Source organism: Coregonus lavaretus (assembly GCF_964263955.1).
Source record: "Coregonus lavaretus genome assembly, contig: HAP1_SCAFFOLD_5648, whole genome shotgun sequence".
NCBI lineage: Eukaryota > Metazoa > Chordata > Actinopteri > Salmoniformes > Salmonidae > Coregonus > Coregonus lavaretus.
The window spans coordinates 8,606-25,119 of record NW_028164850.1 but is presented as its reverse complement, the minus strand read 5'-3'; the positions used below and the strand labels follow the sequence as shown (position 1 = coordinate 25,119).

The following is a 16,514-nucleotide window of genomic DNA, read 5'->3' as shown; positions in this document are numbered from 1 at the left end:
GAGTCTTTGACAGTTTTTTGGGCCTTCCTCTGACACTGCCTGGTATAGAGGTCCTGGATGACAGGGAGCTCGGCCCCAGTGATGTACTGGGTCATACGCACTACCCTCTGTAGTGCCTTGCAGTCGGATGCCAAGCAGTTGCCATACCAAGCGGTGATGCAGCCAGTCAAGATGCTCTCGATGGTGCAGCTGTATAACTTTTTGAGGATCTGAGAGCATATGCCAAATATTTTCAGCCTCCTGAGGGGGAAGAGGCGTTGTCGTGCCATCTTTACAACTGTGTTGGTGTGTTTGGACCATGATAGATCCTTAGGGATGTGGATACCGAGGAACTTGAAGCTCTCGACCCGCTCCACTATAGCCCCGTCGATGTAAATGGGGGCGTGCTCGGCCCTCCGTTTCCTGTAGTCCACGATCAGCTCCTTGGTCTTACTGACGCTAAGGGAGAGGTTGTTGTCCTGGCACCACACTGCTAAGTTTCTGACCTCCCCCCTGCAGGCTGTCTCATCGCCGTCGGTGATCAGGCCTACCACTATCAGGCCTACCACCGTCGTGTCGTCGACAAACTTAATGATGATGTTGGAGTCGTGTGCGGCCACGCAGTCGTTGGTGTTGAGGGTCAGCGTGGCGGATGTGTTGTTGCTTACCCTCACCACCTGGGGTCGGCCCGTCAGGAAGTCCAGGATCCAGTTGCAAAGTGAGGTGTTCAGTCCCAGGGTCCTTAGCTTAGTGATGAGCTTCGAGGGCACTATGGTGTTGCACGCTGAGCTGTAGTCAATGAACAGCATTCTCACTTAGGTATTCCTTTTGTCTAGGTGAGAAAGGGCAGTGTGGAGTGCAATGGAGTGTGTGTGTGTGTGTGTATGTGTGTGCCACATGTACAGTAATATTCCCAGCATGCCTCACAACCCCCACAAACATCGGCATTGCATTACTTTTTCCTCTTTGCCTCCTCCCTCACCCTCTCTTTTACATTTCTCTGCCTCTCCTCCTCCTCTTTATCGTTTTCCTTTTCCCTCCCTCTCCCTCTGTGTATAATTCTTCCTCTCCCTCTGTGTATCATTCTTCCTCTCCCTCTCTCGTTATATCTCTCCCTCTCTTGTTATCTCTCTCCCTCTCTCGTTATCTCTCTCCCTCTCTTGTTATCTCTCTCCCTCTCTTGTTATCTCTCTCTCTCCCTCTCTCGTTATCTCTCTCTCCCTCTCTCATTATCTCTCTCCCTCTCTCATTATCTCTCTCCCTCTCTCGTTATCTCTCTCTCTCCCTCTCTCGTTATCTCTCTTCCTCTCTCGTTATCTCTCTCCCTCTCTCATTATCTCCCTCTCTCCCTCTCTCGTTATTTCTCTCCCTCTCTTGTTATCTCTCTCCCGCTCTCGTTATCTCTCTCTCCCTCTCTCGTTATCTCTCTCCCTCTCTTGTTATCACTCCCCCTCTCTCGTTATCTCTCTCCCTCTCTCGTTATCTCTCTCCCTCTCTTGTTATCTCTCTCTCTCCCTCTCTCGTTATCTCTCTCTCCCTCTCTCGTTATCTCGCTCCCTCTCTCGTTATCTCGCTCCCTCTCTTGTCATCTCTCTCCCTCTCTCATTATCTCTCTCTCTCCCTCTCTCGTTATCTCTCTCCCGCTCTCGTTATCTCTCTCCCTCTCTTGTTATCTCTCTCCCGCTCTCGTTATCTCTCTCTCCCTCTCTCGTTATTATCTCTCTCCCTCTCTCGGTATCTCTTTCCCTCTCTCGGTATCTCTTTCCCTATCTCGTTATCTCTCTCCCTCTCTCGTTATCTCTCTCCCTCTCTCGTTATCTCTCTCCCTCTCTCGTTATATCTCTCCTAATCTCGTTATCTCTCTCCCTCTCTCGTTATCTCTCTCTGGTATCAGTGGCTGGGGTGCCACTCTCTCTGACAAGGACTGCACTGACGTCAATGACATTCTTCTCATGCCTAGTGCGACATCAGACACCAGTGCACGAGAGACCACTCTGCTGCACAGATGGCAGGCTGCTGCCAAACCCCGGACCGGAGCAGATAGGAACACGAGCTGGACTGGAAGTGGGAGAAGGGTAATTATGTACATACTGCCAGCAAGGACATGTTGCTGTTCTAAACTAATGTATGTTGTCATTGCTTTGGAAATCATGATTATGATCATCATCATCATCATTGTGTTTTGGTTTAATTCCATTATATTTGATGTCCAATCTTCAAGAGATAAAACTAGAAGGAAACTCTTCGAGAGATACAACTGGCGGCAGGTAGCCTAGTGGTTAGAGCGATGGGCCAATAACCAAAAGGTCGTCAATTTGAATCCCTGAGCCAACAAGGTTGAAAAATCTGTCGATGTGCCCTTGAGCAAGGCACTTAACCCTCCCAAGGTCGCTGTTGGTAATGGCAGACCCTGTCCATGACTCCACTCGCCGAGGGTGTCTCAGGGAGAGTTGGGATATGCAAAACAATTATTTTATTATTACATGGCAATACTTTGTCCCTTATACCATGTTGTTTTTCTATAACTACTATGGTAACAACAATGCAATTATCCAGGATGTAGTCTGTCCCTATTAAATGAAGCACATCAGATCAGAATAAATAAAGTGACATCTGTTTTACTCCCTCACCACCTAGTCTGGATCACAGCACTATCTTCTCTCCTCAGGTCAGAGTTCACACAGCTACAGCACTCCTCATTGATCTATTCTCCTTATCAGTCTATTCTTAGCCCACTCTAAAAATAGCCATCTTCAAGCACCAACCAATCGATGGACAGATGTCTGATAAACTAAGTGATAGAGAAGGAAGGGAGGGGGACGGAGGTGGAAGAGACCAGCCTACTTGTCATGTGGGACTCATGGCAGGGCTCGTCTAATACCCCACTGGCCTCTCTATGTCCCATTTAGACTGTTACAAATCACCTCCTTTATTGTCCGTCTCAACAGGATGGCACTGCCAGGCCAGCACAGGCCTCTGCATGAAATACAAGTAGTCAATACACTCAAACAATCAAGCTGATGACTCAAGCTCTCTTTTATAGCCAGGCCCATAATGGATGCACTCTGATAAGTTCTAAATATAGTGCAATGTCATCAATTCATCATACACTGTGTTCTACGCATGTTCCAGGGTAGATAGGAGAATGTTTCGTGAGAAAAGGAGGTTTTGAATGTCATGTCACCTTACACTTGTGCATACTGTACATGGGTTTGGTATTTCATACATGCATATTGTTTTAACAGGGCTATATTGGATTCTAGCTTGGATATAAGTGTATGTGTGTGACACAGGAGGATATAAAGGAAAAGGGCATGAATAGGAGATCTATTCAATAACTCACCTAAATCCCATTCTGGTGGGAAGCTGCTATAGACCACGAAATGCTAACAGTCAGTATCTGGATAATGTGTGGAATGCTTGATAATATACACTACCGGTCAAAAGTTTTAGAACACCTACTCATTCAAGGGTTTTACTTTATTTGTACTATTTTCTACAATGTAGAATAATAGTGAAAATATCAAAACTATGAAATAACACATATGGAATCATGTAGTAACCAAAAAAGTGTTAAACAAATCAAAATATATTTTATATTTGAGATTCTTCAAATAGCCACCCTTTGCCTTGATGACAGCTTTGCACACTCTTGGACTTCTCTCAACCAGCTTCATGAGGTAGTCAACTGGAATGCTTTTCAATTAACAGGTGTGCCTTCTTAAAAGTTAATTTGTGGAATTTCTTTCCTTCTTAATGCGTTTGAGCCAATCAGTTGTGTTGTGACAAGGTAGGGGGGGTATACAGAAGTTAGCCCTATTTGGTAAAAGACCAAGTCCATATTATGGCAAGAACAGCTCAAATAAGCAAAGAGAAACGACAGTCCATCATTACTTTAAGACATGAAGGTCAGTCAATATGGAACATTTCAAGAACTTTGAAAGTTTCTTCAAGTACAGTTGCAAAAACCATCAAGCGCTATGATGAAACAGGCTCTCATGAGGACCGCCACAGGAATTGAAGACCCAGAGTTACCTCTGCTGCAGAGGATAAGCTAATTAGAGTTACTAGCCTCAGAAATTGCAGCCCAAATAAACGCTTCACAGTTCAAGTAACAGACACATCTCAACATCAACTGTTCAGGGGAGACTGTGTGAATCAGGCCTTCATGGTCAAATTGCTGCAAAGAAACCACTACTAAAGGACACCAATAATAAGAAGAGACTTGCTTGGGCCAAGAAACATGAGCAATGGACATTAGATCGGTGGAAATCTGTCCTTTGGTCTGGAGTCCAAATTTGAGATTTTTGGTTCCAACCGCCATGTCTTTGTGAGACGCGGTGTGGGTGAACGGATGATCTCTGCATGTTTATTTCCCACCGTAAAGCATGGAGGAGAAGGTGTTATGGTGTGGGGGTGCTTTGCTGGTGACACTGTCTGTGATTTATTTAGAATTCAAGGCACACTTAACCAGCATGGCTACCACAGCATTCTACAGTGATACGCCATCCCATCTGGTTTGGGCTTAGCGGGACTATGATTTGTTTTTCAACAGGACAATGACCCAATACACCTCCAGTTTGTGTAAGGACTATTTTACCAAGAAGGAGAGTGATGGAGTACTGCATCAGATGACCTGGCCTCCACAATCCCCTGACCTCAACCAAATTGAGATGGTTTGGGAAGAGTCGGACCGCAGAGGGAAGGAAAATCTGCCAACAAGTGCTCAGCATATGTGGGAACTCCTTCAAGACTGTTGGAAAAGCATTCCAGGTGAAGCTGGTTGAGAGAATGCCAAGAGTGTGCAAAGTTGTCATCAAGGCAAAGGGTATCTATTTGAAGAATCTCAAATATAAAATATTTGTTGATTTGTTTAACACTTTTTTGGTTACTACATGATTCCATATGTGTTATTTCATCGTTTTGATGTCTTCACTATTATTCTACAATGTAGAAAATAGTAAAAATAAAGAAAAACCCTTGAATGAGTAGGTGTTCTAAAACTTTTGACCGGTAGTGTATGTGATATCAATAGAGAGGTATACTTTCTGGGTGATTTAAATATTGACCAGCTTTCATCAGGCTGCCTACTCAAGAGAAAGCTTCAAACTGTAACTAGTGCCTGCAACCTGGTTCAGGTTATCAATCAACCTACCAGGGTAGTTACAAACAGTATGGGACCTACTAACAGAGTATGGGACCTACTGACAGAGTATGGGACCTACTAACATAGTATGGAACCTACTAACAGAGTATGGGACCTACTAACAGAGTATTGGACCTACTGACAGAGTATGGGACCTACTGACAGAGTATGGGACCTACTGACAGAGTATGGGACCTACTATCAGAGTATGGGACGTACTGACAGAGTATGGGACCTACTGACAGAGTATGGGACCTACTATCAGAGTATGGGACGTACTGACAGAGTATGGGACGTACTGACAGAGTATGAGACCTACTGACAGAGTATGGGACCTACTGACAGAGTATGGGACCTACTATCAGAGTATGGGACCTACTGACAGAGTATGGGACCTACTATCAGAGTATGGGACCTACTAACAGAATATGGGACCTACTGACAGAGTATGGGACCTACTAACAGAGTATGGGACCTACTACAGGACCTAATATCAGAGTGCTGGACCTACTACAGAACCTACTATCAGAATAGGAGATCTACAGTACCCTGAGTGTGAGAGGAGCTGACTATGAGACAGAGTATGATACCTACCGACAGAGTATGATACCTACTAACAGAGTATGGGACCTAATGACAGAGTATGGGACCTACTAACATAATATGGGACCTACTGACAGAGTATAGGACCTACTGACAGAGTATGGGACCTACTGACAGAGTATGGGGCCTACTGACAGAGTATAGGACCTACTGACAGAGTATGGGACCTACTGACAGAGTATGGGGCCTACTAACATAGTATAGGACCTACTAACAGAGTATGGGACCTACTGACAGAGTATGGGACCTACTAACAGAGTATTGGGCCTACTGACAGAGTATGGGACCTACTGACAGAGTATGGGACCTACTAACAGAGTATTGGACCTACTAACAGAGTATGGGACCTACTGACAGAGTATGGGACCTACTATCAGAGTATGGGACCTACTGACAGAGTATGGTACCTACTATCAGAGTATGGGACCTACTGACAGAGTATGGGACCTACTATCAGAGTATGGGACCTACTAACAGAATATGGGACCAACTGACAGAGTATGGGACCTACTAACAGAGTATGGGACCTACTCAGGACCTACTATCAGATTGCTCGACCTACTACAGGACCTACTATCAGAATAGGAGATATACAGTACCCTGAGTGTTAGAGGAGCTGACTATGAGAAAGAGTATGATACCTACCGACAGAGTATGATACCTACTAACAGTGTATGGGACCTACTAACAGAGTATGGGACCTACTGACAGAGTATGGGACCTACTAACAGAGTATTGGACCTACTGACAGAGTATGGGACCTACTGACAGAGTATGGGACCTACTGACAGAGTATGGGACCTACTATCAGAGTATGGGACGTACTGACAGAGTATGGGACCTACTGACAGAGTATGGGACCTACTATCAGAGTATGGGACGTACTGACAGAGTATGGGACGTACTGACAGAGTATGAGACCTACTGACAGAGTATGGGACCTACTGACAGAGTATGGGACCTACTATCAGAGTATGGGACCTACTGACAGAGTATGGGACCTACTATCAGAGTATGGGACCTACTAACAGAATATGGGACCTACTGACAGAGTATGGGACCTACTAACAGAGTATGGGACCTACTACAGGACCTAATATCAGACTGCTGGACCTACTACAGAACCTACTATCAGAATAGGAGATCTACAGTACCCTGAGTGTGAGAGGAGCTGACTATGAGACAGAGTATGATACCTACCGACAGAGTATGATACCTACTAACAGAGTATGGGACCTAATGACAGAGTATGGGACCTACTAACATAATATGGGACCTACTGACAGAGTATAGGACCTACTGACAGAGTATGGGACCTACTGACAGAGTATGGGGCCTACTGACAGAGTATAGGACCTACTGACAGAGTATGGGACCTACTGACAGAGTATGGGGCCTACTAACATAGTATAGGACCTACTAACAGAGTATGGGACCTACTGACAGAGTATGGGACCTACTAACAGAGTATTGGGCCTACTGACAGAGTATGGGACCTACTGACAGAGTATGGGACCTACTAACAGAGTATTGGACCTACTAACAGAGTATGGGACCTACTGACAGAGTATGGGACCTACTATCAGAGTATGGGACCTACTGACAGAGTATGGTACCTACTATCAGAGTATGGGACCTACTGACAGAGTATGGGACCTACTATCAGAGTATGGGACCTACTAACAGAATATGGGACCAACTGACAGAGTATGGGACCTACTAACAGAGTATGGGACCTACTCAGGACCTACTATCAGATTGCTCGACCTACTACAGGACCTACTATCAGAATAGGAGATATACAGTACCCTGAGTGTTAGAGGAGCTGACTATGAGAAAGAGTATGATACCTACCGACAGAGTATGATACCTACTAACAGTGTATGGGACCTACTAACAGAGTATGGGACCTACTGACAGAGTATGGGACCTACTAACAGAGTATTGGACCTACTGACAGAGTATGGGACCTACTGACAGAGTATGGGACCTACTGACAGAGTATGGGACCTACTATCAGAGTATGGGACGTACTGACAGAGTATGGGACCTACTGACAGAGTATGGGACCTACTATCAGAGTATGGGACGTACTGACAGAGTATGGGACGTACTGACAGAGTATGAGACCTACTGACAGAGTATGGGACCTACTGACAGAGTATGGGACCTACTATCAGAGTATGGGACCTACTGACAGAGTATGGGACCTACTATCAGAGTATGGGACCTACTAACAGAATATGGGACCTACTGACAGAGTATGGGACCTACTAACAGAGTATGGGACCTACTACAGGACCTAATATCAGAGTGCTGGACCTACTACAGAACCTACTATCAGAATAGGAGATCTACAGTACCCTGAGTGTGAGAGGAGCTGACTATGAGACAGAGTATGATACCTACCGACAGAGTATGATACCTACTAACAGAGTATGGGACCTAATGACAGAGTATGGGACCTACTAACATAATATGGGACCTACTGACAGAGTATAGGACCTACTGACAGAGTATGGGACCTACTGACAGAGTATGGGGCCTACTGACAGAGTATAGGACCTACTGACAGAGTATGGGACCTACTGACAGAGTATGGGGCCTACTAACATAGTATAGGACCTACTAACAAAGTATGGGACCTACTGACAGAGTATGGGACCTACTAACAGAGTATTGGGCCTACTGACAGAGTATGGGACCTACTGACAGAGTATGGGACCTACTAACAGAGTATTGGACCTACTAACAGAGTATGGGACCTACTGACAGAGTATGGGACCTACTATCAGAGTATGGGACCTACTGACAGAGTATGGTACATACTATCAGAGTATGGGACCTACTGACAGAGTATGGGACCTACTATCAGAGTATGGGACCTACTAACAGAATATGGGACCAACTGACAGAGTATGGGACCTACTAACAGAGTATGGGACCTACTCAGGACCTACTATCAGATTGCTCGACCTACTACAGGACCTACTATCAGAATAGGAGATATACAGTACCCTGAGTGTTAGAGGAGCTGACTATGAGACAGAGTATGATACCTACCGACAGATTATGATACCTACTAACAGTGTATGGGACCTAATGACAGAGTATGGGACCTAATACAGGACCTACTAACAGAGTATGGGACCTACTGACAGAGTATGGGACCTACTAACAGAGTATGGGACCTACTGACAGAGTATGGGACCTACTATCAGAGTATGGGACCTACTGACAGAGTATGGTACCTATTGACAGAGTAGGGGACCTACTATCAGAGTATGTGACCTACTGACAGAGTATGGGACCTAATACAGGACCTACTAACAGAGTATGGGACCTACTAACAGAGTATGGGACCTACTGACAGAGTATGGGACCTACTGACAGAGTATGGGACCTACTAACAGAGTATGGGACCTACTGACAGAGTATGGGACCTACTATCAGAGTATGGGACCTACTGACAGAGTATGGTACCTATTGACAGAGTATGGAACCTACTATCAGAGTATGGGACCTACTGACAGAGTATGGGACCTACTAATAGAGTATGGGACCTACTGACAGAGTATGGGACCTACTATCAGAGTATGGGACCTACTGACAGAGTATGGAACCTAATATCAGAGTATGGGACCTACTGACAGAGTATGGTACCTATTGACAGAGTATGGGACCTACTGACAGAGTATGGGACCTACTATCAGAGTATGGGACCTACTGACAGAGTATGGGACCTACTATCAGAGTATGGGACCTACTGACAGAGTATGGGACCTACTATCAGAGTATGGGACCTTCTGACAGAGTATGGGACCTACTATCAGAGTATGGGACCTACTATCAGAGTATGGGACCTACTGACAGAGTATGGGACCTACTATCAGAGTATGGGATCTACTGACAGAGTATGGAACCTACTATCAGAGTATGGGACCTACTGACAGAGTATGGTACCTATTGACAGAGTATGGGACCTACTATCAGAGTATGGGACCTACTGACAGAGTATGGGACCTACTATCAGAGTAGGGGCCCTACTGACAGAGTATGGGACCTACTATCAGAGTATGGGACCTACTGACAGAGTATGGGACCTACTATCAGAGTATGGGACCTTCTGACAGAGTATGGGACCTACTATCAGAGTATGGGACCTACTATCAGAGTATGGGACCTACTGACAGAGTATGTGACCTACTATCAGAGTATGGGATCTACTGACAGAGTATGGGACCTACTATCAGAGTATGGGGCCTACTGACAGAGTATGGGACCTACTGACAGAGTATGGGACCTAGTGACAGATTATGGGACCTACTGACAGAGTATGGGACCTACTAACAGAGTATGGGACCTACTGACAGAGTATGGGACCTACTGACAGAGTATGGGACCTACTAACAGAGTATTGGACCTACTGACAGAGTATGGGACCTACTATCAGAGTATGGGACCTACTGACAGAGTATGGGACCTACTATCAGAGTATGGGACCTACTGACAGAGTATGGGACCTACTATCAGAGTATGGGATCTACTGACAGAGTATGGGACCTACTGACAGAGTATGGGACCTACTATCAGAGTATGGGACCTACTGACAGAGTATGGGACCTACTATCAGAGTATGAGACCTACTGACAGAGTATGGGACCTACTATCAGAGTATTTGACCTACTGACAGAGTATGGGACCTACTATCAGAGTATGGGACCTACTGACAGAGTATGGGACCTACTATCAGAGTATGGGACCTACTGACAGAGTATGGGACCTACTATCAGAGTATGGGACCTACTGACAGAGTATGGGACCTACTATCAGAGTATGGGACCTACTAACAGAGTATGGGACCTACTGACAGAGTATGGGACCTAGTGACAGAGTATGGGACCTACTGACAGAGTATGGGACCTACTACAGGACCTACTAACACAATTGGCTGCTCACCCTGTCAGCCCTACATAGTGCTAGAGGGCAAGGAGAAGTGCCCTTCAAGAACAGGTCTATTCTGGTCCATTGGGCTTCTATCCCTGTCGCCTCTCCCTAACAAAAACACCTCAGAGAGAAGCCGTATGCTGAAGAAGAAGTGGACGACTCTCCTCTCCTCTTTGACAAAGGCTACCCACAATCTGTATCTTACAGGTTTCATACAATACAATATGAAAGCTAACTTGATATTGACATTTCACTGTTCTGTTGGTTGGCTCCGGTTTATTAAGTGCATTGCTAGTGAATTCCCGGTCCCTTTCATGGTGTGTTAGTTAGACACACTTATTTAAATGTCATTCCACTGACCTCCTATCACTGTATACCCAGGTCACTTCTACAGTGGGTAGTGAAAGGTGAGGGGTCACACAGTCCTGCTAAGCCCAGCCACAGACGTACAGTAGTGACCTGATGCTAGCAGGATCCCATAGGGCTGTGTGGAATGTAGCGACATAATGCTGGCAGGATTCCATAGGGGTGTGTGGAATGTAGGGACTGGCTATGACCTATCAGTCAGGGGATGGAGCATGGGGCCTGACAGCACTTTGGCACAGAAGCCTTTACACACACGGCACAGAAGCCTTTACACACAAGGCTGAGTGACAGACATACATACATACATACATACATACATACAGACAGACAGACAGACAGACAGACAGACAGACAGACAGACAGACAGACAGACAGACAGACAGACAGACAGACAGACAGACAGACAGACAGACAGACAGACAGACAGACAGACAGACAGACAGACAGACAGACAGACAGACAGACAGACAGACAGACAGACAGACAGACAGACAGAAATCAAACAGTGCTGCTGGTCATACTGTGCCAGGGTTGCTAACCACTGTCCTGCAGCCTATATGCTTTTTGATTCCCATTGTGCTATACTGTAGCTACAGGCGTATCTCTTCTAAACATGGATGGCTTTTATCCAGTGTCCTGTTGTTTGGCTTACCCCTAAAGGATGTCTGTGTCATCATCCTCCATCTCTGGTCTGACAGTTCCCATCCCCCTATCTGTCATATCAGCATGCCATGACACCATCATCAAGGGCTGTTGCCTTTTACACAGCTGATAGAATGGGCGATATTGCTGTAGAACGGTAGAGCATTCTCTCTCCCTCCTTTCACTAGAATCAACATATTCATACAGTACACGCACACACGCACTAACATACACAAAGACCACACTTAAAGACTATCAGCGTACCTGTGAAGGAGGTCTTGGTGATGGGTGGTGGATTACACATGGGTGATCTCCTGGTGTGGGGAGAAACAAAACACACATTGATACATCTCCTCCCAAAACAACACTACTGTACTACCTCCTATCTCTCCCCTATCTATCTTCCCCCTCTCTTTCTCCCCCTCTCTGTCTCACTAACAGAGGGAAATGTACTGCACCGTTCCCTGTCCAGCTGAATCAGTCCTCATTCATCAGAGATCTCACGTTGAACAGGAGCGATATGGCAGGGGGCACCTTTACTGAGTGGTACTGCTGTTGTTGTAGTCCCAGTCAAGAACAGTAGGGGGAGAACTACAGCAAAGGAGTGACATTCACGTCTTCTCCACAACATTGTGTAAAATGCAGCAGCAGCAGCAAGTGCCTGGTGGTATAGCATGCAGACCAAAGAGAGATAGCATGGGGAGTACTGAAGCCGTTTTTAACAAAACACCATAGCGGGAGACTTCATTTGGAGATATCATCATATAAATACATTTATAAACTGTGTGGTGAGAGCCCTGAATGCTGATTGGCTGAAAGCTGTGGTATATCAGACCGTATACCATGGGTATGACAAAACATTTATTTTTACAGCTCTAATTATGTTGGTAACCAGTTTATAATAGCAATAAGGCACCTCGGGGGTTTGTGGTATATGGCCAATATATCACGGCTAAGGGCTGTATCCAGGCACTCGTGCCTAAGAACAGCCCTTAGCCGTGGTATATTGGCCATATACCACACCCCCTTCGTGCCTTATTGCTTAAACATAGCCCCAAAAAAGACAAACAGCACTAATATTTGTCTCTAAATTGGTTAGCGGGGTGCCTTGCTCTAGACTGTTCCACAGCAGTAAATACTGATTCATTGTGTATACAGTACATGCAGTGTATGCTTCTGAAGACTTACTTGTTGGACGCTCTGTCTTGTGAACAATTGCTTAATGCAGCAAAATTATTCCGTACAGTTCTTAGACTGGCCAGAACCTGGAGGAGATCAGGACAGATTAACATTAAACCCCTCAAAATAATCTCACATGTTTGAACAGTGATTGAACAATGGGCCTGTGTCTATTGCACAATATCATGATATCATACTCTACTGTGGTTTCCCCAAGGAATTAGGCAGCAAAACAACACAATACAACTTGTTTAGCATGTGGGCCATTGCTCACCTGTGCAAAAGGTGTTACAATCATATCGTCGCCATGACTGCAAAAAGAGACCAAGATAAAGAGAGGTTACATTTTATTTTGTGACACACCTGGACACACCTTTATCTACAGATCTAAACATGACCTTCAAATTTCCACCCGCTCAGTGACAGATGAAATGATTCTGACACTGGTCACAATGACCACAACAAAACTCTTTCCTCCTCTCCTTCTAAATCACTGTCTCCCTGGTGATTCACGTGGGTGTAAAACAGTGTGCAATCCCCCCACCCCCTCCTCGCTTTATCCCCCAATCCCCACCCCCTTCCTATGCTGTCACAAGCCTGAGGGCACAATGTAAGGGGGGTGGCATCATGCGCTCTCATCCTAGGAGACTAGGATGGAATGTGCCACAAATACTGACCTCTGAACTTAGAGAAAGAGGGAGGGAGGGAACGGGAAGAAAAAAAAGACATGACGGAAAATCACCTGCTCCAAGGTTGTGTACACTATCATTGGCATTTCATTAGTAGCAGTACTAGTTATGGTCATAGAGGTAAACTAGTAAACTACTGCAGAGGCAGACACTTTGCTGCTGCTTGTACCAGGGTGTGTGTAAGGTCACGTGTACTGAATCATTGATGACTAAGGGCATAGTTCCTGGATGTTATTGATGACATATACAGTACCTCTATTGGCGTCATTCATTGAATTCTAAAGTAGAGTTCATTAGAGATGACATCCACTTGACCTTAACACACCCTCTACACTACCATTATCATCATCCTTGGGGAGACCATCCAGACAATTGTCAGGGACAGAACATGTGGGCTATAGATATAGATTAGTTTTCCTTGAACAACAATGAAAAACGTTACACTAGCGCTACTCTCAATCCTCTTTTCCTCCCTAACATCCTTCTATATCGTAGCTTTTCAGTAAAGGGGAAAATAATTTTACAGAGCATAAAAAAGAGGACAAGCGAAAGAAAGAGAGAGAGAGAGAGAAAAAGAGAGAGCGAGAGAGAGAGATATGTTTCCCATGCCAATAAAGCCCCTTAAATTGAAATTGAATTGAGAGCGAGAGAGAGATAGAGAGAGAGAGAGAGAGAGGGGGAGAGATTAGGCGAGAGGTTGCATTCCAGCTTCCCTCTCCTCCTCTCTTCCCTCCCCCCAGCCCCTAACACTGGTCTTTGTTAGCTAGTACCCAGCAGGATACTTTTTATTTTTACATCTGCAGACAGAACTGTTTACATAGAGGCACCAGAGAAATTTCTAAATTATAAGATTCTGTCAGTAAATTATTTCCTTAGAGACATATATGTTAGAGACATCTCCACAGGGCGGCGCACAATTGGCCCAGCGTTGTCCGGGTTAGGGTTTGGCCGGGGTAGGCCGTCATTGTAAATAATAATTTGTTCTTAACTGACTTGCCTAGTTAAATAAAGGTTAAATAAAAAATTTAAAAATTGTCCATTAAAGATTGCCTATTTTTCTACAGAATATACTGTGTTTGGCCTTCATGTCAGTGTTAGATAGCAAAGACATCGGTTTCAAATGTTACTGTACATCAACGATAAGCCCCAGAATAACAGTTGGCCTCCAGAGTAACAGTTGGCCTCCAGAGTAACAGTTGGCCTCCAGAGTAATAGTTGGATCCCAGAGTAACTGTTGGCCTCCAGAGGAACAGTTGGCCTCCAGAGGAACAGTTGGCTTCCAGAGGAACAGTTAGCCTCCAGAGTAACAGTTGGCCTCCAGAGTAACAGTTAGCCTCCAGAGTAACAGTTGGCCTCCAGAGTAACAGTTAGCCTCCAGAGGAACAGTTGGCCTCCAGAGTAACAGCTGGCCTCCAGAGTAACAGTTAGCTTCCAGAGTAACAGTTGGCCTCCAGAGTAACAGTTAGCCTCCAGAGGAACAGTTGGCCTCCAGAGTAACAGTTGGCCTCCAGAGTAACAGTTGGCCTCCAGAGTAACAGTTGGCCTCCAGAGTAACAGTTGGCCTCCAGAGTAAAGGGGTGCCGTACTACTATGGCTGACCCTGTAAAACAACACACTTCACTTATCTGGTGTATGTGACAAGAAAAAAAAAGAAAAAAGAAAGAAAAGAACAAAACAAACATCTAACACTGTATGGTAAATGGGGTGGCAGGTAGCCTAGTGGTTAAGAGTGTTGGGCCACTAACTGAAAGGTCGCTGACTAGGTGAAAAATCTGTTGATGTGCCCTTGAGCAACGCACTTAACCCTACTTGCTCCTGTAAGTCGCTCTGGATGTGTCAACTGGGGAAAAAAAGTAAAGGGACTCAGTATGAACATCATATATAACCCCTATGAAAACACTCCCTCTCTTCAGTGAGAGAAATAGTAATGCATGTGTAGAAAGATAATGTGTGTGTGAATGGGGCGATAGGTGAGCTATGATCGACTGAAAGAGAACAAGTGAGAGATTGAGTATGAACAGAGAGGCAGTTGGAGAAAGAAACACTTACATGTCACTGGCGATGGAGGAGTTTCTGGACATGGACTTGGGCGACAGGTCGTAGTCCGAGTCGGAGCGGTAGAGGAAGGACTCTCTCCGCTGACTGTGGACAAAGTTGCCCTGCAGTATGAGCCCAGACCCCGGGCTGGCCATGGGATCCAGTGGGCTGCGCCCCGACGATGTGCCGTTGTCCACATCGAAACTGTCACACAACAACCAGAGAGAGAGGAAACATTAGACATAATCATTAAAAAGTGTGGCTGTTAGAAACACAGGATGTCTGTTTGGCTTTTTGTTAGTTTGTACTTTAAAGAACACTGTGCAGGTCGCTTAGGTTTCTAAACATTCTCTCAAACAGCCAGAATAATATCCAAAAGCCTTTATGTGGTAACTGTATCTCAGGCCAGTACTGTAGCTGTACGTGGTGAGTAACACAGCTCTGACAAAGACAATGACTCATTGGATCACAGCCACCACCTGGGACAATGACGTAATCCCCCTGTGATGTCACCGCTCCTTAGTGTCCCCCCAGATGATCCTCACACCTGGGATTTCACCTGTCACCCAGGGTTATCTGACCTGTTACATGGGTAACTAGACCTGGCTCTACTGTAATCCTGCAGTTGAAGGGATTACCCTCTGTGTAGCACCAGACACATCATCATCAAAGTCCCTATCATCATCATCGTAATCATCACCATCATCGTCATCGTAATCACCACTGTCAGCTATGTGATGAGAAAAGCTGTGGTGATAATGTGTGTGCTTCTGTGCATGCGTGCGTGTGTGTGTGTGGTGAAGGGAACAGTGTGAGCTGAGGGTCAGCTGATTCTGTGTTCATCACTGTGTATATTGATGACATGTTGTTGTGGGTACAGCAGATTATGCACTCGGTCTGCCCTGAAATTCTACAAACACAGAACA

At 45.4% G+C, this 16,514-nt stretch overlaps 1 protein-coding gene across 1 annotated transcript in view; it reads right to left on the bottom strand.

The window, feature by feature from the left end:
• Positions 1-16,300, bottom strand: part of LOC311115064 (3',5'-cyclic-AMP phosphodiesterase 4D-like) — a gene marked incomplete at both ends in the record, with an annotated part of 29,381 nt that extends 13,081 nt beyond the window's left edge. Inside the window, 5 exons of the mRNA XM_084190277.1 lie at positions 11,948-11,997; positions 12,872-12,948; positions 13,137-13,173; positions 15,601-15,792; positions 16,227-16,300. Of these exons, the coding sequence (XP_084046403.1) occupies positions 11,948-11,997; positions 12,872-12,948; positions 13,137-13,173; positions 15,601-15,792; positions 16,227-16,300 (430 nt within the window). The remainder of the gene's footprint in view (positions 1-11,947; positions 11,998-12,871; positions 12,949-13,136; positions 13,174-15,600; positions 15,793-16,226) is intronic.
• Positions 16,301-16,514: the final 214 nt, after the last annotated feature.